General features: G+C 38.6%; 1 protein-coding gene across 1 annotated transcript in view; it reads left to right on the top strand.

Moving 5' to 3' along the window:
* The first annotated feature begins 228 nt into the window (after positions 1-228).
* Positions 229-25811, top strand: part of LOC106092349 (homeobox protein araucan) — a 130312-nt gene continuing 104729 nt past the window's right edge. The window contains 1 exon segment of the mRNA XM_059360564.1: positions 229-1832. Coding sequence (XP_059216547.1) covers positions 1782-1832 — 51 coding nt within the window. The 5' untranslated portion in view covers positions 229-1781.

Below are 25811 nucleotides of genomic sequence, written 5' to 3'. Positions count from 1 at the left end.
AAAATCTAATTAGAATTAGCTGCTCTTCTTCTTTAGGCAGACTCTTTTGCATCGTAAGCATTTGTTGTTTTTGCCATGCAAGAGAAGAAAAGAGATAGCAAGTGCGATAACATTTGTTTTGTTTTGTTGTTGCCCCCTTTATGATGTCTTTGTTGCTTTTGTCTTATAAATTAACGTCATCTTTTGGGGCTATGTTGGCTGTGAGTCAACAACTGGGGCCATGCAACCAGTTCAGGTTGGACGGTCTATTGATAAACATCGTTAGTGCGCAGAAGCTGTGTCGGTATAGAGGCGCGCATATAGTAACGATAAAGCGACATTTTTGCGTATACAACGTGTGTCCTAAGGAATTTATTGCCGACGCATAAAAGGCATAACAACAACAACAACAAAACAAATTACGGTTACTTCACCACCCACCGCTCAGCTATAGAAACCAACTAAACCTTTGCTCTCATACAGCAAAAGGTTCATTCACAAAGTGCGCGCTTATTTATGTAGTTTTGTATGTGTGAGTGCGTGTGTGTATGGAGTGTTGCCAAGTGCCCAAAGTCTTAAGAGAAAAGTAAAGACTAACCACCCTGCCCACAATTCTTAAAAACATGTCTAAATAACAACAAACCCTCAACCGACGAGCAAATCTAAGCAAACATTCAACTTAACTGGCGACCTCTCAACTTTCAAACTTCGTTGTTTGTCGTTCCGTTCGATGTCAAACTGTGTTGTAACCTTGCATGCTTTAGCCAAGCCGTTGTTGTCTTTCGGAGCTGTTAGCTGTGAGCCCTGATGAACACTGGCCGGTTGCTGCGAGCTGCTAATGTGAATTTTTGTGCGTTTCAAGGCATTGCGACGTGTTACGTTGCTCTGGGGTCATTTCCAACTGCCGGCAAAGACACAATAGGATGATGATGATGCTTATGTGGATGTGTGCATTTGAGGTCGTCGTGCGTGCTTGTTAGCTGATGTAGAAGCAAAACGTGAATGTTGCTATTTTTTTGTTGGTGACAAACATTTATTTTTTGCCACAAAGAGAACATGGTTCTGTGCGAGTGTATCGGTGTGTGTGCTACGAAAAATAACAACAAACAAATCAGCTTAAACTAAACTAACTAAACCCAAAGTAATAAGAAAACAAAACATGTTTCTTTTTTTTGACAAATTTAACATTTAGTGCTCGCTCCATCTCTCGCTCTGTAAAGTTCTGATCTCTTCTCAACATCGAATACTCGTGCTTGTGTGTGTTTGTGAGATCCTTTTGGGACAAACGTATATTTGAAGAGGAAGAATAAAATGAATTCAAAACTGTTTGTTTACTAATTCGAGTCGTGCAAAAAAAGTAAACAAAATCAATACCCAATTCTTTTTGGTCAGCTCGTGACGTTGTTGTAATAACATGCATATTCAAAAGGATTACATTAAATCTCTCTAACTGTGTTGACATTATGGCTCAGTTATCAACACAAACCCAACACACAGACAGCAACCCACAGCAGAATGTGATGAAAAGCCCCATGTAAACATTGAGCTGTTGAATGCTGTAGACGAGATTAAACATGTCGATAACAAGTTTGTCTAACTAACCGTTGCTACGTTTTTTTTCTGCCGTTGTAAAAATTTAAATCAAATATCAACTTACCTATTAAGAAAACAAAAACAACAACGATTTGAGTAGACCAAACTGCAATAAATCAATAAATAAAATAACCAAAAAGAAACACATAAAAAGAATCAAGTGCAATATTAAATTTTTGGCGAAATTTAACCACATCAGAAAACCCTCAATGGCAGCTTATACACAATTTGGATATGGCGGTTATCCGTCGGCATCACAGGTGAGTGGGGATTAAAAAATTGTTTATGTATTGTCTGGGATACATTCGTCAATTACGAAGCTTATTAATTAAAAAAAAAAAAACAAGTGAAACGCGTTAAGTTCGGCCGTGCCGAACTTTGGATAACACCACCATGGACATCATCAACCTATTTTATTATAACTCTACTACCATATCCATAGTTCTATCTAAATAGGGGCTGGTCTAGATCATATTTTATTCGCGTCACGAGAACTCTTATATTTACAAGTCACAGTGTCAGCAAAATCATGCAATTAATCCGCTTTTTATGAGATTAAGACCCTAAATTGCAATATCGTCTAATCTGGTACATATTTGGGTCGAATGTTGGGGGGCTAAAAAAAACTCACTAGTTAAAATTTCAGGGTTATCGGGTAATATATAAAGCTTTAATGGCCTTCAGACCCTTTATCGGTAGATCGGTCTATATGGCAGCTCTATCTAAATATCGTCCGATCTGAACCATATTTGGGTCGGATATCGGGATGTTTAAAACAACTCACTTCTTCAAATATCAGTGAAATCGGGTAACGAATGCAACTTTAATGAGATTCAGACCCTAAATCGGTAGATCGGTCTATATGGCAGCTATATTTAAATATAGTACGATCTAAACCATATTTGGATCGGATGTCGGGAGGTTTAAAACAACTCACTTCTTCAAATATCAGTGAAATCGGATAACAAATACAGTTTTAATGGGTTTCAGACCCTGAACCAGCAGATCGGTCTATATGGCAGCCAGAGACGTAGCCAGGATTTTATTTTGGGGGGCCCACCACACATGTTTTCAAAATCGAAAGTTGCCAAAATTCTTGTTACTGTCAAATTGGTAAAGATACCTCAGATGTTTTCTTTTGAAAATTGTAGTAGTTATTGGGTGCAGGAACTGACACATCGGCGGTGACATTCGGTCATTAAGTTAGAGCTGAGTTTTACACTGATTGCCAACACAGTGCAAATATCTTTTGGAAGTTGTATTAATGACTTCGAACGTCATACAACGGTTCTTGCTACTGCTCCGTGTGCCCAGGTTCGCATTAACGACGAAAAATTACCCAAGAATAGCGCTGCCTTAGAAAAATTCTAGCTCAAGTTAGGAAAGAGATATAGTAATTAAATTTGGATTGGCGTAAGGAAGACGACTGAAACTAGTTAAAAAAATTTTCCCGTCATGTCTTGGGGGAAAATGGGCTTGTCAAAAGTCGGCAATTTTTTATATCCCAAAAATCAAACGAAAAATTTCTCTTCTTAGGAGTGAGATTTCTGGAATCCGTTTTTAAGTGTTGTTGCATTTGATGGTTAAAAAAAAAATAAATAAATTTATGGCAATAATCCCAAATTTTTTGACTGCTGGTTTTATTGTATGGCAAAATCATTAAATCCATTTTTCCTCGCCAAATGGTCATAAAATATTAAGAATTTTTTTTTTGTTGTAGGGGCTTAGAAATTACAAGTAAGAAGGCATAAGGTTCGGCCAGGACGAACTTTGGATACCCACCGCCTCGGGTATATATGTAAACCACCTTTCATCAATTTCATTCAATTTTGTACAACAAAATATTTGTCTTTTTGGTAACTATACCCAACTATTGAGCAATCTAAAACGTAAAGGACACTGATGTCGAAAAGCCTAGCATAAGTCACTGTGTCAAATTTCAGCGAAATCGGATTCAAATCGAGAGATCGGTCTATATGGCAGCTTTATCCAAATCTGAACCGATATGGGCCAAATTGAAGAAGGATGTCGAAGGGCCTAATACAAGGGCCTTACACAACTCACAGTCTCGAATTTCAGCAAAATCGACATTAAATGTGTCTTTTATGGGCCTAAGACCCTAAATCGGCGGATCGTTCTATATGCGGGCTATATCAAGATATAGTCCGATATAGCCCATCTTCGAACTTAACCTGCTTATGAACAAAAAAGAATCTGTGCAAAGTTTCAGCTCAATATCTCTATTTTTAAAGAATGTAGCGTGATTTCAACAGACAGACGGTCGGACATGGTTAGTCTTAGATTTTTACGCTGATCAAGAATATATGTACTTTATAGGGTCGGAAATGGATATTTCGATGTGTTACAAACGGAATGACAAAATGAATATACCCCCATCCTTAGGTGGTGGGTATAAAAAGGTTTTTTTTTTTTAATTCAAAATATTTTAAAAATGGCTACGTTAATATGAATTCTCTAAATTATGAATATACTTGCATATGCCCCGTCGTTTCGCTGCCCCCGATGGTACACCCAATATCACGGGGCAACTGTATTGCAATTTTAATAGCTTTAGGCTTATCCGTTAAGAAAGAAAAATTTGAAAGTTTTAGTGCCTAAATGTACTGATTAAAAAAATCTCTAGTCGGGCGATAGTCACTATTAAGGTGTAACTGTATGGCATTTTTGAGATTTTTAGCTCAATTCGTAAATAAACTACCATTCTGTAGGTTTTATTGGGTTGCCCAAAAAGTAATTGCGGATTTTTTAAAAGAAAGTAAATGCATTTTTAATAAAACTTAGAATGAACTTTAATCAAATATACTTTTTTACACTTTTTTTCTAAGCAAGCTAAAAGTAACAGCTGATAACTGACAGAAGAAAAAATGCAATTACAGAGTCACAAGCTGTGAAAAAATTTGTCAACGCCGACTATATGAAAAATCCGCAATTACTTTTTGGGCAACCCAATAGTACCTAAATGTACAAATTCCAAAACACCTGTATTCCTTTTTTCACAGATGTAGCTGAGTCTGTAAATAAAGTACCACTTTGTACGTTTTAGGATAGGACCTACCTACGGTCGGTGGCGTAAAGCTAGCCGATTGAAATTTTGCACAGATACTTTATATCGATGCAGGTCATTGGGGATTGCAAATGGACCATATGGGTTCAGATTTAGATATAGCTCTAACCGATCTACCGATTTGACTTCTAGAACCCCTGGAAGCCGCAATTTTTGTCTGATTTGGCTGAAATTTTGTGTTCCGTTATAACTTCCAATAACTCTGCTAAGTACGAAATCGGTCTATAACCTCATATAGCTCACATAAACCGATCTCCGGATGTGACTACTTGAGCCTCTGGAAACCGTAACTTTTGTCCGATTTGGCTAAGATTTTGCACATAGTGTTCTGTAATAACTTCCAACGGCTGTGTCAAGTATGGTCCAAATCGGTCTATAACCTGATATAGCTCCCATATAAACCGATCTCCCGATTTGACATCTTGAGCCCCCGAAGGCTAAAATTTTTGTCCGATATGTCTAAAGTTTTGCATATAATGTTCTGTTAGGATTTCCAACAAGTGTGTCAAGTACGCCCTAAATCGGTTTGTAACCTGACATAGCTCCCATATAAACCGATCTCCCGATTTGACTCATTGAGCCCCTGAAGGCAACACTTTTTGTCCTATATGTCTAAAGTTGTCCATGTAGTGTTCTGTTAGGACTTCCAACAACTCTGTCAAGTACGCCCCAAATCGGTTTGTAACCTGGCATAGCTCCCATATAAACCGATCTCCCGATTTGACTTCTTGAGCCCTTGAAGACCACAATTTTTGTCCTATATGTCTTAAGTTTTGCATGTAGTGTTCTGTTAGGACTTCCAACAACTGTGCCAAGTACGCCCCAAATCGGTTTGTAACCTGACATAGCTCCCATGTAAACCGATCTCCCGATTTGACTTCTTGAGCCCTTGAAGGCCACAATTTTTGTCCTATATGTCTTAAGTTTTGCATGTAGAGTTCTGTTAGGACTTCCAACAACTGTGCCAAGTACGCCCCAAATCGGTTTGTAACCTGACATAGCTCCCATATAAACCGATCTCCCGATTTATTTTTTATACATCAGAAAGCCGCAATTTTTGTCCGAGTTAGCTTAAGTTTTGGACATAGTATTCTGTATGGTCCAAATCGGTCTAGTACCTGATATAGCTCTCATATAAACCGATTTTCCGATAAGACTATTTGAGCCCTTACAAGCCGCAATTTTTGTCCGACTTTAGTTTGTATAATATTGTAGCAGAATCATGGTGGTGGGTTCCCAAGATTTTTACTTGCTTTTACTTTTATACGAACCATCATACGATGGGGGTATACCAATCTAGTCATTCCGTTTGTAAAACCTCGAGATATTGATTTGCACAAATTCTTTTTTTTTTGTCCATAAGCAGGTTAAGTTCGAAGATGGGCTATAACGAAATATATCTTGATATAGCCCCCATATAGACCGATCCGCCGATTAAGGGTCTTAGGCCCATAAAAGCCACACTTATTATTTGATTTTGCTGAAATTTGGGACAGTGAGTTGTGTTAGGCCCTTTGACATCTTTCTTCAATTTGGGCCACATTGGTCAAGATTTGGATATAGCTGCCATATAGAGCGATCTCTCGATTTAAGGTCTTGCGCCCATAAAAGGCGCATTTTTTGTCTGATTTTGCCAAAATTTGGAAATGTGAGTTGTGTTAGGCCCTTCAACATCATTCTTCAATTTGGCCTAGATCGGTCCTGATTTGGATATAGCTGCCATATAGACCGATCTCTCGATTTGAGGTTTTGGGGCCGTAAAAGACGCATTTATTGTCCGATTTCGCCTTAATTTGGGACAGCGGGTTGTGTTAGGCTCTTCGACACCTTGCTGCAACTTGGCCCAAATCGGTCCAGATTTGGTTATAGCTGCCATATAGACCAATATCTCGATTTAAACTCTTGGCTCCATAAAAGGCGCATTTATAATCAGATTTCACTGAAATTTGACACAGTGACTTATGTTAGGCTTTTCGACATCCGTGCCATATATGGTTCAGATCGGTTTATTTTTAGATATAGCTACTTAAAAGACCAGTATTTTTTTATAAACACGTGAAGAATGACTTGTACTTATATGTATGGTGCAAGTCGGAACATATTTCGATATAGCAGCTATGGGGCATAAGGTATGCATTTTTCACTGGATTTTGACGAAAGGTGGTCAAACTTAACGCCTTTTGGCTTGTTTCTCTTTTACTGGGTGTTTCTTTTCTATTGCGATAGGTTCTCAAAATTCAACCTTGCTATAGTATTTTTTTTACACCTGTTCTTAATTTTTATTTAAATTCCACTTCCTGAGTTAAATTTATGAAGAAATATAAAAGATAACGCACTGCAAAATTTTTAAATTCTCATTGATGTTGCTACAAAAAAAAAAAAAACCTTTAAACATAGATAATATAATCAGTATATACAAGATATAAATAATTATATTTGTTGTTGTTTACAAATAAATATGTTTATAATATTTGCAAAAGGTATTTGGGAATAATATTCGCACCATCGGACACATAAGCGAGTGTGAAATCATTAATCATGTTTTTAATTAATTATTTGACATATATACATACTCAAAGTATGCGCGAATAACAATACAAATATAATAAATAAATATGTCATGATGGTACTCGTATACGAGTACATAAATATAAATATGTATAAATAGTATCACACGCCAGACATGCGTTGGCATTTGCAAATATACGGGAGTATTTTTGTGGATGTGGCTTGGCATTGTTATATAAAATCATATACAGGTGCTATTTTTAATTGCAAAAAGGAATGCAAGAAGATCCAAAATATTCGAAGTGATTCAGATATTGGTTAAATGATGCCAAATGTATGATGCTATACATCGCGGTGGAGTGAGTTAAATGTCATTGAAATGTGATACACTAAAGAGATTTTAAACATGGGTAAATTGATTAATGAAAAATCTATTTACGAGCACACCCATCAATTGCTAATGTATATCCACATTCAGAAGCAAAGGCTCTTTTTAAAACAGAACAAATGTGGGGCAGCGTGGTCTATATAACACTCTAGCCCACGTGAAGAACACTGTGCCATTCTCGATCTTATAAATGCAAATCGGGCGACACATATATGGGAGATATAAGATAAATGCATATGAACTTATTTTTATTATACCCACCACCGAAGGATGGTGGCATATTCATTCTGTCATTCCCTTTGCAACTCATCGAAATGCAAATTTCCTACCCTATAAAGTATATATATTTATTTATTTATTTAATGAACACAACAGGATTAAATGTTATAGTTATAGTGCAGGCTTATAAAAACAGTCATGTATCCTTCTTAAGATATAATAAAACAAATTTTAAAGTAATAAACATTTTCAAATATCATTATAGAAAATAATTAAAATAAACTTTAGAATTTTTTGAAATAGTTAAAATAAACTTTAGAATAGCTTAGAAAATAATATTGTTAAAAAGAACAAGGAAGAGCGTGCTAAGTTCGGCCGGGCCGAATCTTATATACGCTCCACCATGGATAGCATTTGTCGGGTTCTATTCGCGGTATCTCTTTTTAGGCAAACAAAGAATATTGAATAAGAACTGTTATGCTATTGGAGCTATATCAAGTTATAGTCCGATTCGGACCATAACTGAATGCTGAACATTGTAGCAGTCATTGTGTAATATTTCAGTTCATTCGGATAAGAATTGCGCCATGTAGGGGCTCAAGAAGCAAAATCGAGAGATAGGTTTATATGGGAGCTGTATCAAGCTATTGATCGATTCAGACCACATTAGACATGTATGTTAAAGGTCATGAGAGAAGCCGTTGTACAAAATGTTTGCCAAATCGGATGAGAATTGCGCCCTCTATAGAGAAGTCGAGATCCCTGATCGGTTTATATGGCAGCTATATCATGTTACAAACCTATTTCAATCTTACTAACCACAGTTGTTTGAAGTGATACTAAAACACTACGTGCAAATCGGTCAAATCAGACGAGAATTGCGCCGTCTAGAGGCTCAAGAAGTCAAGACCCAAGATCGGTTTATATGGCAGCTATATCAAAACATAGACCGATTTGAACCATACTTGGAAGTGATACCAAAACATCACGTGCGAAATTTCAGTAAAATCGGACGAGAATTGCGTCCTCCAGAGGCTCAAGAAGTCAAGACCCAAGATCGGTTTATATGGCAGCTATATCAAAACATAGACCGATTTGAACCATACTTAGAAGTGATACCAAAACATCGCGTGCAAAATTTCAGTCAAATCGGGAGAGAATTGCGCACTCTAGAGGCTCAAGAAGTCAAGACCCAAGATCGGTTTATATGGCAGCTATATCAAAACATGGACGGATATGGCCCATTTACAATACCAACCGACCTACACTCATAAGAAGTCGGACGGACGGACATGGCTAGATCGACTTAAAACAACATGACGATCAAGAATATATATACTTTATGGGGTCTCAGACGCTTATTTCGAGGTTTTACAAACAGAATGACGAAATTAGTATACCCCCATCCTATGGTGGAGGGTATAAAAAAATAAAAATTTAAAACAGCTAATTTCGAAGAAAAATGGAAAGTCTTTGTTTTGGATGTTGTGAGGAAGAGTATTCCAAAGATGTATGGTACTCGTATAAAACTGTCATTCCGATACTAAGCTCCTTTTTCTAAAAGGGACACGTTTTTTACCCCTTCTAGAGCGGAAAAATATTAATTTGTCATAGAGGTATTTAGGTGTTTGCTTCCAAATGATTTTATGTAAGAATAGTAGAGATCTAGTCGAAGCTACAGCCATAAAGGGTAGTAGCCAAGTGAGAAACATGTTGAGTCCTTCTTATAACATAAACATACCTTATAATGCTGTTCAAGACTACATTCAATTTTCGTTGGTTTAGTAAATCGCGATAAGATCAGGAATTAGAAATGTCTTTGCTAACAGATTTCGATTGGTGTATAAGAGTGTGTTATACACAGTGCAGGCAACTTTGCATATGTCTGCCCGGCAATAGCATTTATATGATTTGACCAAGTTAAAGAACTGTTAAAAATCACACCTAAATTCGTAGCACTAGACACAATATAAATTTTCTCCTCATTTATAGTGACATTTAGGTCCCGCAAACTAAATCTTTTATTTTTGTAAATAACAATCACTTTCGATTTGCTGTAGCCCACTTAGCCCAGGTCCTCGTTGAGTTTTGCAACGCATTCACTAATGTTAGTAATAGCGCCGCTAAGGAAAAACTTAACGTCATCACCATAAGGATTTGGCTATGCACCAGCTGGGAAGAAAGATCGTTTGCGTAGAGCGAAAAAAGGATCAGACCAATTATTGATCCTTGTGGAACTCCCTTAGGCACTAGAATTTGGCAACCACTTCCCTCAAACGAAAATGTATATGGCGTCATGCCCCAAATATTTTTTCGAACTCGTGGAGTTAAAAGGGTTCTTGAGAATCTAGACGTAAATAAATCCCCGGTCCCTGATGGCGTATCAACACTTGTCTTACGCAAGTGTTCTTCGACGCTCGCTCGTCCATTACGCAACCTTTTCAACCTTGCCTACCGTTCGGGAATCTTCCCGGCGCGTTGGAAGATTGGGAACGTTCAGCTAATACCTACGAAGGATGAGGCAAATAACCCTGCGAATTTTCGTCCAATTGCGATATGCTCCGCTCTCTCCAAGGTCATGGAGAGCATGGTTAATCACCATCTTGTGAGGAATTTTGAGTCTAATAGCCTTCTTAGCTACCAACAATATGGGTTCAGTAGAAATCACTCTACGGGGGACCTCAAGGCAGGTTGTGGCTCTGGATATCTCCAAGGCATTTGATTGGGTCTGGCACGGTGCTTCGTTCGATTTATTTCGAGCTTTTTCAGTGAACACACAATTGGAGTCGTTATAGACGGGTTCTCATCCAATGAGCATAAATCGACCGCAGGTGTACCCCAGGGCTCTGTTCTTTCTCCTTCTCTTTTTCTTATTTTCATCAACGATCTGTTGCGTCAGACATCGAATCCGATCTACTCAATTGCGGATGACAGTAATCTCTGTCAAGCGTACTCATTCGACCATAGGCCGAGTCTTCGAGAGATTGAGGACAAGAGGCGGGTTATGGACGATACACTCTGCCAGGATTTGCTGGCCATTTCTGAGTGGGGGCGAGCGAATCGAGTAGTGTAATCGACTTCCGGCTAATATTTTTCCCACCCACTTTGACATCCAAAAATTTAAGACAAATCTCAATAAGCACTACATCGTTGACATGAGAGACATATTATATCGATTTCCGCATTTTCGAATATATACTTGAACTCATTAATCTTGTTTACTATACTTTGAGAATTTATGTGGCATATCTTCAAACCATCTCTTTGTGTTGTTAAAATATGCAGTAGATTTCGAAAAAGAATATTTATGCTTTCGAAAAAACATAAATAAGATAATTAAAGTTGTATGAAGAAAAGGAAAAAATAACCTTTAGTATAATAAGTTGTAAATTTGAGAATACGTAAAAATCAGCAAAATTATGAACATTCATATTGTAAGTCTAACTTCGAATTTCTGTATAAGGTATTCTTGATCGCTGTAAAAATCTAAGAGCATCTAGCCACTTCCGTCCTTCTGTCCGTCTATCTGTTGATATCATGTAACAAGTAAAAGCGTGCCCAGTTCGCATTTACCAAGTTCTTTGCCCGGTATCACTTTATAGGCAAACAAAGGATAACGGATAAAATTAGTCATGCTATTAAAGCTATATCAGGTTATGGACCGATTTAGGCCATGCTTGGTTTGGATTTTGGAGCCCATAGTGCAGGTAAGGCTAGGTTGAAAAGAGAGTGCAGATATTAATCCACCCCATGCCACTATGGACATACTCCTAAGCCAGTAATCGGCTTGTTGTGCGCTCTTAAAACTAAACAAGTAACCTCTAAAAAGAAAATGTTAAGTTACGCATTCCGTGCTACTTACAAAATCCTTAATTGTTTTCAATACCACTCGCCTAAGTTGAGAGACCATAGTGTAAGTCAACAGCAGTTACTACTTCCGCTTACCGATCTATGATGTCGATGTCGTTGGCATAGGCGAGTAGCATGTGTTCTCTTGTGATTAGTGCGCACTGAAATCAATAGCCGAGAACGGTTTTATATGGCAGCTATACCAGATTATGAACCGATGTGAACCAAACTTAGCACAGTCATCGGAAGTCATAACAAAATGCTATGTGCGTTTTCTTATGTGCCCTCTAGAGATTCAAAAAGTCAAGATCCGAGATTGGCTTATATGGCAGCTACACCAAAACATGTTTCGATTTGGTCCATTTACCAATCCAAACCGACCTGCACTAATAAGAAGTAGTTGTGAAAAATTTCTAGCGCCAAGCTTTATTCCTTCGAAAGTTAGCGTGCTTTCGACAGACAGACAGACGGACAGAATTGGCTAAATCGGCATAAAACGTCGTGAGGATCAAGATTATATATAATTTATTAGGTCTAATATCAATATTTTGATGAGTTACAAACCCGGAAAACGATCCGGGGCACGACGTAGAAGACAGAGGAGTATGTACGGGTAGCGCAATCGGGCGAAAATGCAGGTTGCTCGAAGGGGTAGAAGTAACATTCCAAGCACTTCTACGGAAGCTGGAACGAAAATCCGATCTCCCGAAGAGCATAAATCTGCAAAAATGCTGAAGAAGAAAAATAGCTCCCCGCTTTCAAATACTCTGGGTAGACCAATGCAGACCCGTCAAAAAGTTCGTTGGAAGTATCCACACTTCCTGGGGCGCATAGCTTGACCTGCAGGAGCGAGAGACCCAACACAGCCTAATGAACAGGGTCCCGATGGGGAAACCATCAACAACTTTCTCGAGATTAGGAAGACTAGGATAGATAAAGATCCTAATGCTGAAAAATCAGGCAGAGTCGTGACAGAGAACTCAATGCCGATAAACGCACAGGGAACCGACGATGAGACCATAACCTACTCCCAAGAAGCACATTCACTCAAGATTTGGAAGATTAGTATAGGCAAAGACCCTAGTATTTAAACATTAGGCAGCACAGGGAATGAAAACTCAATACAGCCTAACGAACAGGGACCCGACGATGGAACCATTACCGACTTTTTAAAGAGTCGGAAGACTAGGATAGGCAAATAACCTAATACGATGACATCTGGCAGCGCAGTGAAGGGAAACTCAATGCAGTCTAAAGAACAGGGAGCAGACGTTGAGACCATCACCCAATCTCAAAAAGCCCATCAAATGGAGGACTTATGATTGAGGTAATCCAGATAAACCTCCACCGGAGCAAGCCTGCTACACACGCTTTGATGGAGAAAATCAGCAAGGGCAAGATTCATATGGTCTTAATTCAGTAGCCATGGACGACCCGGAACCGAGATTCTGGGCTGAACCATATTAACTACCAATTATTCTATGCTAAAACTGGTACTCGCCCGAGGACCTGCGTTATTTGTCATAAAAATTTAAATTTTATATTTTCCCCAGAGTTGTCAATGTCGGATGCAACAGTGATGAGACAGAGACGGTGGATACCTGGCATCACTTAATCTGCCTTTCGACACCGCAGCTGCAACGGCTGGAGAGGAAGGCAAAACAGACAGGAGATGAGGTTCTAATAGGGTGCGATGCGGACTCTCACCACATTTCCTGCGGTAGTACCAACACTAATAAGTAATAACTTTTAATATTGGTAATACCGCTACCTTTGTTAATAGGATTAGGGAGGAGGTATTATATGTGACGATATGTTCGAAATATCTAATCGATGAGATTCAGGATTTGAAGGTCTCCATGGAGCATTCCTTCTCAGACCATTGCTACATTAGGTTTAGAATAACACGGCCAGCGGCGAATTCGATAAGCTTCCGTAATAAGTAGAAAACCAACTGGCCAAAATTCGGAAGACTACTCAGAATAAAACTTGGGCAAGATAATTTCGATTGTCTTCTATCATAGACGATAATGTCAACAGGATTATGACTGCACTGATGGGGTCCTTCGAAGATAGTTGTCCTCTTCGCGAAAGGAAATCAGCCCAAGAAAAACCCTGAATGACAGGGAAGTTTCGCAAAATTGGGAAAGAGGTCTGCAGACTTTTTAACAGAGCACGTCGTAAAAAAGCCGAAGTTTATTGGGATGTTTATTACACATGGCTCAAGGAATACAATAAGATAACAAGAGCGGCAAAATGTGCCTCCATAAGCTTTTCTGCGAACAGGTCGGTAGCGTTAACTTTGGATGGACGGATACGACGGGATTCAGGGAGACACCGGCATCTATGAATAATAATGTAGATCGAAGGTTTATCATTACAGAATTTATGGTAAAGGAAGCCTTGGGGAGCTTCAAACTACAATATTTAAGTCACCTGAACCTGATGGAATATATCTGGCTTTACTACGGAAGGAGGCCAACTAACTGGTGCCCAATCGGTCCTGTATTTTCACAGCGTGCCTAGGACTTGCATATACTTCGAAAGCCGGGCAGGAGGTATGGGTGGTATTTATTCCCAAGCCCGGCAAGGCAAGTTATGCGACACCATAGACCTACAGGCCTATAAGCCTTACGTTCATTCTATTCAAAACCATGGAACTCATTGTGGACAGCATGAGAAAGAGTAGGAGACACAGCGAACTGCTAAAATACAAACAGTATGTCTATGTCAAGAGAAGGTTGGTAGAGACTGCCCTACAGGTGGTTGGGTATAAAATGGAAGAATCCTTCGTTGACAAGACGTTCACAACGTGCCTACCGACACACTGATCTAATTCTTAGACCAATAACGAGTGGACCGGGTCCTTAGAGTCTGGATAAACCATATGCTATGGAAGAGGGGTATAAATTGTGGGTTCCATGGCATAAATATAATGGAGAAAGTAGCTCAGGGCACGCCAAAGGGGGCATTTTATCGCCACTTCTATGGGTGACCACCATAAATAACTTATTACGCATGCTGACTGAGGAGGGATTTGAACATGTGACAAAAAGTGACAAAAGAGTTCTGGAGAGGGAATACAACTGGGCTAGCCCTAGGGTTCTCAATGTAAACACAGAAAATACTGAAATTTTCCTGTCCATAAGGACAAGGGTGGGCCAATTTAACGCACCACGTTTCCTCAATAAAAAGATTTCGATATCTGACAAGGTGAAATGGGGCCCGAATACGAGGATAGATCACTGGCTCTACAGGAGTGCGATTAGGCCAATACTTTCTTACGCCTCAGTAGTTTGGCGGATTGCGATGGTGAAAAAGTGCAACGTAAGGATGAAAGAAACAGGTTCAGAGAACATGTCACACACATACAAACTAAGTGTGAGGCAGCTACTGCGGCTATGAAACTTAAGGCGATTGGAGAATGGATAGGGGTTAGGAGCAGGTCATACCATCGCTTTATAATAGAGGCGACGATGGGAAACCTGTTAGGAATAGAAGAGATAGCCGATTGCGTATCTGAAACAACATTTGAGATCGTGTGCAAGGAACTGCTGCAAGCGCACAGAGGGAGAAAATCGAAAAAAACCTAGTAAAAAATATGCCGTGTGTGAACGGGTAGGGATATCTCTTTACAACTTGGAATGGTTAGAGCTGAGATTTTAGCGAGATCGTGTGCAAGGCCCTAAAGTTGGTCATCTCGGTATTTCAAAAAAATTTTCGGGCTGCCAAATCTTTCTTTGAGGTCCGATTTTCAAAATTTAAAATTTTCAATTTTTATTGTTGGAGACTGGTCAAAAATCTCTACAAAAAAGTCCGCTAAAGGTCTACAATATCTCCACTGGTTTCGAGCGTACATGAGTTTAAATTTTTATTTGTTGAAATTTTGCCGAGATTGGATTCGTAATTTTGCAATTTATGAAAGCATTTGTGGTTTGATTTTCGTTTTTATACCCACCACCGGAGGAAAGGGGTATTTTGTTGTTGATCGTCGTAAAAATCTGAGACGATCTAGCCATGTCCGTTCGTCTGTTTGTTGAAATTGCGCTACAGACTTGAAAAATAGAGCTATTGAGCTGAAACTATGCACAGATTGTTTTTTTGGCCATAGACTGGTCAAATTCGAAGATGGGTTATATCGGACTATATATTGATATAGCCCCCATATAGACCGATCCACCGATGTAAGGTCTTATGCCTATAAAAGCCACATTTATTATCCGATTTTGCGGAATTTGGAATTTGGGACAGTAAGTTGTGTAAGGCTCTCGACATCATTCTTCAATTTGGCCTGATCGGACGAGATTTGGTTATAACTGCCATAAAGACCGATTTCTTGATTTAATGTCTAGGGCCCATAAAAGGCGCATTTATTGTTTGGTGTTGCCAAAATTTGGGACAGTGAGTTATGTTGGACCCCTCGACATCATTCTGCATTATGGCCCAGATCGATTCAGATTTGGATATAGCTGCCATATAGACCGATCTTTCGATTTAAGGTTTTGGCCCCCTTAAAGGCGCATTTTTTGTCCAATTTCGCCGAAATTTGGGACAGTGGGTTGTGCTAAGCCTTCCGACATTATTCCCCAATTTGCCCCAGATCGGTCAAGATTTGGTTATAGTATAGTTGCCATATAGACCGATCTCTCAATTTAGGGTCTTGGGCCCTTAAAGGCGCATTTATTGTCCGATTTTGCTGAAATTTGGGCCAGTGAGTTGTGTTAGACCTTTTGAAATTTTTCTTTAATTTGACCACGATCAGTTCAGATTTGGATATAGCTGCCTTATAGACCGATCTCTCGATTTAAGGCTTTGGGCCCATAAAAGCGCATTTATTGTTCGATTTCGCCGAAATTTGGGACAGTGAATTGTGTTAAGTCCCTCAAAATCTTTCAGCAATTTGGCCCACGTCGGTGCAGATTTGAATATAGCTGTCATATAGACCGATCTCTTGATGTAAGGTCTTGGGCCCATAAAAAACACATTCATTATCCGATTTCGCTGAAATTTGACACAATTAGGTTTTTGGACATCCGTCTCGTAAATGGTTCAGATAGGTCTATACTTGTTCTACAAAATTGAACAATGACTTGTACTTATTAGATCACTCAATGTCCGTGCCGAATTTGGACCAAATCGGACCATATTTCGATATATCTGCTATGGGGCATAAATTATGTATTTTTCGAGGTGGTGGGTATCCAAACTTCGACCCTGCCGAACTTAACGTCTTTTTACTTGTTATGCATGATTTAGATTTGCGACAAACTTTACAATGACTTTGGCGCATAAAGTGTTCACATCCGATTATTCAGTTAAAAGTTATACAGTTTGTTATACAAAAAAAAATCCACCTAACAATATTTGTAGCCTCCACCGCAAATTTACTAAAAAATATCGAAAAATCTTTCCCTAAAAGGGGTATTTTGGGGATTTACGTAAAAAGAAATCAAGCAAAATTGATTTTTTGTAGACACTTTTGTCTGGAAAATTCAAAAAGAATTATAGAGATATCGTTATTCGGTTTTTTTTGTCACTATTCAGCAAATTTGGTCACTATTGCAAAAATTTTAAAATCGGATCACAAATGAAGATTTGGCAGCCCGAACCATTTTTCGAAATACCGAGGTGACCAAATTTAGGGGCCTACCAAACGCCCGGACAACATGGGGCCTTGCAATTTTGCACACGTTCTTGCTACGACCTCAGCTCTAACCATTCCAAATTTCGGATTTGCATATATTTTAATAACGTTTATCGATTTTCGCCCACTGTGCAGCAGCTCAGTTTTGAATTGACTCTGTTATTACCATCTGGAAGTTCATGCTACACAGAAGAATCGAAGCTAGAGGGCAGAGTGGGCCTGGGTGTCTTTATTGAGAATCCAGGGACTGAGATCTGTTTTCGACTGACCATAATACGGTCCTGCAAGCGGAGATCCGGACTGTCACGGAATGTATGTGATGGTGTGGTGTTAACGCGATGAAATTCAGTGTGAACATCTTTTTTTAGGAAGTACTTCGTCCAACAGCGTAAAAGCGACCAGGACGCTTAGGTCACGAACAGCATTGGATGAGGATCTGAGGATGGCACTATTCTCATCGCTTGGGTGCCGCGCCGTAGCGGTGTAAAGAGGAATGAAAGGGCAGATGACAGACAAGTCGACGCAATACATGTTAAGGGCGTGGGCGACTGTGGAACTTCGAAACGGTCCCATAGGGAAAAACGAAAATCCCATAGGTCAACTTGGATTGTGAGAAGACGAGGTTATTACTGAAAGGAGGTATGAAGGAGGCCAGTATAGCTTTCGGTATCCTAACGAAATACATATGACTACGAGATCAATTATGCAGATTAGATGCGGCAAGTGATAGCATTTGTAGGGCATCTGGGGGGATTAGTTAGGGCATTTCCTATATCATTGCTCGTCTTTTACTGCTAACAGACACCTGTACTTAGTTGGGAACACAATACCAGACATGAACCAACATAGGAGAGCGGTATGGAAAATAATTAAGGATTTTGTAATTAGCACGTAATTGCTGACTTAGATTTTCTTTTTCGAGCTTACTTTTTAGAGCGCACAACAAGCCGTATTTTCAATCTAACTTAACCTAAGGCGCTAGTAAGCACTTAATCATGGGATGGATGGGAGGTACACAGGTTTGATTTTGCAGCACAAAAATGCTTATTACAATTTTTAAAAATATGTCGATGAAATGTTAACGGCCGTAGACACTTTCGAGCGTTTCGTTCACAAACAAATGTTGTTGACTTTTGAACATTTGTGGTCGATCTGATAACATTAGTGTGTTGGTTTACTTTTATGGTTATGACAAGTCCAATTGATTTGATTATTTTCTATGGGTGTAGGTGCCTTTTGAAGGTCTACAGACAATGTTTTTATAAATTTAATTTTTTTGTATTATATGCAGTTTTAAGTAGAAAAAGCCAAAAACTGAAGTTAGCAGCATTTGGTGGTATGCATGAAGTTTCCCCTCTTCTCCATAACTAAATGTTTGTGGAAAAATAAGAATGTCTGAAAAAATGTCTGAGTGCTTGCAACTAAAAACAATTAAAAAATTGACAAGATTTCAAAAAATTTTATGTACATAGAAAAAATCATCGCAAGCTGCAACTTATTCACATTTCCAAACACATATACAAACTGTTGTATTTATATGTATTGGTGTATGAATATTAATATCATAGAACATCATACATCCTTCCTTCCGTTACTCAGCTTGGGAAACAATCTTAGCTTACCATCCTGCATCTCACAAACGATGATTGGAAGAGCAAAGAAAACAAAAACACGGAATTATGAGGAATATGACAGGCCAGTCGACCATCTGATAGGTACAGATACAAGACAACATGGGCCCGAAGAAGGCAGCCTTACTAGCACTGGAGTAGAGCAAAAAAAAACCAAGTCACAAACACTGAAGAAATCCTTTTAAGGTAACACATGGTTCTCTGGTTGGATGACTGGCTTGGCAAATCCAAGAAAAGGAAGCCGAAGTTCCAGTGCTGCCAATTAATAATTCATGAAAAATCATAAGCAAAGCCAAGGAATTGAGTGAAACAACAGCCACCAAATGCTTAGCCATAAAGAACACGCACATTTAGAAAACCTAAATGCGTTTTGGTTATGCTTGGCTACGAATCAGCGACAGACGACATAAACCCACACCAAAAGTGCATCAGCAGAAACTTGAGTTGCAAAAAAACTTTGGTGGAAAAAAGAGGAAGACTAAAAAATATGTTGATAAAGATTCCCCCACGAAGATGCGGATTATATCTAACCGTTTTACAAGAAAAAGGCCCTTTTGGCATACGCCTAGATGACCAAGACGAAGAAGAACTTAGTACTTTCTTACTCAAGGAAAATAATTGAAAAATATCGTCTTCGAAACACATGCTATACTTTGATATTTGTAGTTCATGCATATGAAGTAAACAGTTTTTTTTTCGAAGACGATGTTTATTACTGGTAACAATTGCAGCTACATCACATAGTTCAAGCATCGTGTAGGTTTAGGTTGAATGCGTAGTCCACCCTTAACGGTGGACTACATTAGGAAAGAAAGAATAGCCAAATTTTTGATGTTCTTGCCAGGTTTCGAACCCAGGGGTTCAACGCCATAGGCGGTGGCCTCCTACTACTATGTTCAAAAGTTTGACAAGAGGCACGTGTGCAAGACCGGCCATAGGTGTGCCTGCCGTGGATGATCCCCTCATGGCATACTAGTCCGCCTTCTCATGTCCCAGGATACCAATGTGTCTCGAAGCCCAGACCAAGAAGATCTTGAAATTTTGCTCATGCACCCGTTTTCATATGCGATACTCTTTACTAGTTTTTTCATTTCTTTCTCACTGTGCGTTGTTTGAATATGTCTCCTCTTGGGTTATGTTCGAAGTACTATCTGAAACGATCTATGGGTCACGGCACTCGGTTGCAATGCAACTTCGCACCGCTTGGGTTCGAAATCCTAGAGGTTGTTGACTTTTGTGATACCAGATTAAGGAGTCTTGTCCGACCTCATAGCGGAAACTAGTACCAGTTTAACCCCAAAAAGTTCCGAACTGGTAACTTGAACTCCTCCAATCATTGGGTGGTCTAATAAATATAAGTCACTGTTCAACAAAATATTGGTACTTTTGGCAGCTATATCCAAATATAAGCCGATCTGAACCATATAGGACACGGATGTCGAAAAGCCTAGCATAAATTACTGCGTCAAATTACAACGAAATCGGATAACAAGTGCGATTTTCATAGTACGATCGAGAGATCGTTCTATATGGCTCCTATAACCAAATTTGGACCGATATGGACCAATATATAATAATATAATAATCATCCTTTCTAAATATAACTCCACTACTATATCCGAAGTTATATCTCAATAGAGTCTGGCCTCGATAATTTTTATTCAGGTTCCGTGAACTCATATACAAGTAACGTTTTCAGAAAATAAATCTGCTTTTTATGGGTTTAAGACCCTAAATTGGAAGATCGGTCTATTTGACAGCTGTATCTATATAGTCTGATCTGACTCATATTTTGGTCGGATGTCACTATTTCAAATTTCAACAAAATTGTGTAATAAATGCAGCTTTTTAGGTTCTAGACCCTTAAAAGGCAGATCAGTCTATACGGGAGATATACATTACTATAGGTCGATCTGATACATTACTATAGATACGATCGGATGTCGGGCGGCTTAAAAAAACTCACTGTTCCAAATTTCAGCGAAATCGGGTAATAAATGCAGCTTTATGGGCTTCAGACGCCTTATCGGCAGATCGGTTTATATGGCAGCTTTATCTAAATATAGTCCAATCTGAACCATTTTTGGATCAGATGTAGGGAGGCCTAAAACTACTCACAGTTTCAAATTTTAGCGAAATCGGATAAAAAAATCATTTTTGAGCATTAGACCCTTTATCGGCAGATCGGTCTACATGACAGCTATAGCTAAATATAATCCGACGTGAACCATATTTAGGTCGGATGTTAAGAGGCTCAAAACAACTCACTGTTTTAAATTTCAGCGAAATCGGGTAATAAATAAAGCTCTTATGAGCATCTGACCCTTTATCGGCAGATCGGTCTATATGGCAGCTACATCTAAATATAGTCCGATCTGAACCATATTTGGACCAGATGTCGGGAAGCCTAAAACCACTCACTGTTTCAAATTTTAGGAAAATCGGATAAAAAATAAGGCATTTTTGAGCCTTCAACCCTTTAACGGCAGATCGGTCTATATAGGAGCTATATCTAAATATGGTCCGATTTGACCAGTCCAAGAATGTAACCAGCGTGCATAAAAAAGACGTATCTGTGCCAAATTTCAGGTCAATATCTCAATTTTGAAGGCTGTAGAGTGATTACAACAGACAGTCGGACAGACACACGAACATCGTTAAATCGATGTGTTGCAAACGGAATGACTAAATTAATATACCCCCTATCCTATGGTGGTGGGTATAATGAGTCAAAGTGTGCCATATTCGGCCGGGCCGAATCTTATTTACCTTCCACCATGAATCGCATTTGTCAAGTTATTGTATTTGCACGGTATTTCCTTATAGACAAACAAAGGATAATGAAAAAGAATTTCTATGCTTTTGGGGGTTATGCACCGATTCGGGCCATACTCGTGAAAATTTTCAGCCAAATCGGATAAGATTTGCGACCTACAGGGGCTCAAGTAGTTAAATCGGAGGATCGGTTTATGTGGGAGTTATATTAGGTTTTAGGCACATTCTTGGCGCGTATGTTGGCACGCCATATGAGAAGCCATTATGTATAATTTCAGTCAAAACGAATGAGAATAGCGCCCTCTAGATTCTCAAGAAGTATAATAGGGAGACAGGTCTATATGGGAGCTATTTCAGGTTCTAGATCGGTCTATATGGCAGCAATATCCAAATCTGGGTCGATCTAGGCCAAACTGACAAACACAACTCACTGTCTCAAATTTCAGCAAAATCGGAGAATAAATGAGGGTTTTATGGGCCTAAGACCTTAAACTGGCAGATCGGTCTATATGGGGGCTATATCAAGATATTGTCCGATATAGCCATCTTCGATTTTAACCTGCTTATGGACAAAAACAGTGCAATATCAGGAAGCCACCGTAGCGCAGAGGTTAGCATGTCCGCCTATAATGTTGAAAACCAGGGTTCGAATACTAGAAAACATCCGAAACATTCTCCAAAAAAGGTCAGCTCAATCCGATAACCGCTGCGGCTTTTGGGGCCTCAAAATGCAAATTGGAAGATCGGTTTCTATGAGAGCTATAACATACACTATAATATATAACAACAGAAAAATTAAAGCTTCTAGGAACCGAACAGAGATGATAGAGAGACCGGTTTACATGAGAGCTATATAAGGTTTTAGACTGATTTGGAACGTATTTGCTACAGCTGTTGGAAATCGTAACAGAATACCGCATGCAAAATTTCAGCCAAATCGTACAAAAATTGCGGCCTGTGCGGGCACAAGAAGCTAAATCGGGAGATCGATTTACATGGGAGCTATATCAGGTTATAGACCGATTCAAACAGTACTTAGCACAGCTATTGGAAGTCATATCGGAACACAATGTGCAAAATTTCAGCTAAATCGGACAAAAATGGTTTCTAAGGGCTCAAGAAGTCAATCAGTCAAATGTGAACCTATGACCCACTTGCAATCCCCAACGACCTACATCAGTATTAAGCAACTGTGCAAAATTTCAAACGACTGCCATCGTGATTTCTACAAACGGACAGACGGACATGGCTAGATTGAATGTCAAGACGGTCAAGAATATATGTACTTAATGGAGTCTTAGACGAATATATCGAGGTGTTACAAATGGAATGATTAGATTAGTATACCCCCATCTTATGGTGTTAGATGGTAGATTAGTATACCCCCATCCCATAGCTCCCATATAAACCCATCTCCCGATTAGTCTTCTTCAGCCCATAGATTTTTTTCCGATTTGGCTGAAATTTTGCACGTTGTGTTCTGTTATGATTTCCAACAACTGTACCAAGTAAGGTCTGAATCGGTGTATAAGTTATACATGCAGCTGCACCAGGCTGCCCTATAAACCGATCTCCCGATTTGATTCCTGAGCCCTTACCAGCCGCAAATTTTCTCCGATTTGGCTGAAATTTTGCATGCAGTGTTCTGTTATGTCTTCCAAAATAGCTCCCATATAAACCGATCTCTCGATTTGACTTCTTGAGCCCTTACAATCCGCAATTTTTGTCTGATTTGGCTGAAATTTTGCATGTGGTGTTCTGCTGCGACTTCCAACAACTGTGTCAAATCCGGTTCAAATCAGTCTATAACCTGGTATAGCTCCCTTGTAAGCCGGTCTCTCTATCATCCTTGTTCTGTTCCCAGAAGCTTTAATTTTTGCTGTTTTGACAGAAGTTTTGTATGTAAAATAAAATTATGCCCTTCAACTAAATTTATTTTATATAAATTTTTAGCAGAATCCATGGTGGTGCGTTCCGAAGGTTCGGCACGGCCGAGCCTAGCGCGCTTTTACTTGTCCAAATTAAAAAATCTTCAACTAAATTTGATTTCTGAAGAAAAATTAATTTGGTAAACGTTTAAAATTTGTTTAAAAAATCATTAGTGTTAAATTTTATAGAAAATTTTACTCAACTTTTTATATAGAAAATGTTGATATTTTGTTTTTATTTTTTGTAGATTTTTGCTCAAATTTGATTTTCGTAGAAGTGAAAAAAATTGTTTGTAAAAAATGTTTCCAAAATTTTATTTTTGTAGAAATAGAAATAATCTTCAAAATTCATAAAACTTTTTTTTTCAAAATATAATTTTCCATACATTCTGGCTGCAGAGCATAAGGTAATTTGTTTCTATTACAAATCCTATCGACGAGTTTTGGTGGTTTCAAACGAAATTCCGATCTAGAACACCAGTCAAATGTCTATTTGCCTATTACAAGGCAAAAACACATTTTTCTGCCTAACTTTAAAAAACCATTTTTTTTTGTTTCCTATTTGTTTTAGAAGCAGATTATCTTGTAGTCTGCAGCCGGACAATAGCTAATTGTATGAATTATTTCAAGACCAAATAAATTTAGAGCAAAACATGCAAAAATCATTTTTCTTTGATTTTTGGAAATTTTTTTATTAATGTTGAATTTTACAGAAAATTTTGCTAAAACTAGATTTTTAGAGAAATTTTTGGTAAAAAATTCACATCTATTGAAAATGTTCTCAAAATAAGATTTTCATAGAAGTACCTGTAAGAGTGCCGGGAAACTTTCTCTTAATCGCAGTAGCCATGTCATCAGCATACTCAACCACTTTCTTATTTTCCCTAGTGCTGCTAGTGATTTCCTCCTACATTTTTTTTGTAGGGCCCTATGTAGCCCTCAATGCTGCAGTAGCAAAAAGACTCCAACAATTTTTGAGGAAAATTTAAGCGTATGAAAAATCCTTATCAGATGGGCAATCACAAATTAGATGCGTAGCGTTTTGAAAACTCATTTGTCCACGATCAAAGCAAACAGATGAAAAAGCCAGCCACATCAGAAATGGATACACAGTTTGCCTGTCTTGGAGATTTTGCGATATCAAAAACTAAACTCCCATACGAAAGGATTGCATCTAAACAAAAACAAAACCGAAAATTCAAGGCTTACTTGCCAGCAGAGCGTGATTGTTATCTGGAGTTGATGATAAAACATTACAAAAAGAAAACCCATAGCGCAATTGTTACCATTTTGAGAAGGCAAAACAAAAACTAAACACATGAAGACAAAAGATTTTACATGATAATTGCCATGATCAACAATGATCATCTTAGTTGGCTATGCATCATTCTCACCGTCATCTTTTGCCCCATAAGCATATCGCTAGCCAGTATTTGCCGATCATATCATTTTTCCAGAGCTACTGCAACTGGGCAGTTTAGAATTTCTCTTGCATTCCTATGCAGCTCAGCCGTTTGCTCAAATGGCTGAATACACTGAAAAGAAATAGCACCACATACTAGCTATCTGAATTGGCCATTCACGTAGTCAGCATTATTGTCGTCAACGCCATTGTCGTCACTATGTCACTCTGGAGCACGAATAACAAGCGCCATTCTATGCATAAGGATCAGGTTCAGCACACATGGCATTGCTGCATGGCTTTTGTGTTGCAGGCTGCAGGAATTTTTGTGGCTATCAGATCGATCTCCAGTGTATCTATGACGACGATGACAACGGCAATGCTGATCAACGTCCACATCATTGCCGTCACTGTAGACGTCATGAACATTTTTACGTTTCTTCAGGCCAGGCTTTGAAGAGAAAAAGGCAACAAAAAAAAACTTCCTCATATTTAGAATTTCAGTTTCATGTTACTTTTATCACTCTATTCTTTTCGCTATTTTGCAAAGACGCTAATGGATGGAAATAAAAAAAGCTTTTTTTCAATCACAAATGAAATGCTAAAAAAGCAATTTGATTGACAGATAACATAAACCCTGTTTTTTTTTCAAAAAAAAAGTTTTCAGCATGGTATGGCGGCATAATAATATTTTTTTGTTTGCCTTTGGAAAAATATCATCAATGAACTGATTGCTGTGCTCTATCCTTTTAGGGACAATTATTAATAAAAATTTTTGTGTCTGTACTTACTTGGTTACCTGTGAGAACA

This window comes from Stomoxys calcitrans, chromosome 1 (assembly GCF_963082655.1).
Source record: "Stomoxys calcitrans chromosome 1, idStoCalc2.1, whole genome shotgun sequence".
In the NCBI taxonomy this organism is placed as follows: domain Eukaryota; kingdom Metazoa; phylum Arthropoda; class Insecta; order Diptera; family Muscidae; genus Stomoxys; species Stomoxys calcitrans.
The sequence above is the reverse complement of the archived record's forward strand: the minus strand, read 5'-3'. Positions and strand labels throughout refer to the sequence as shown.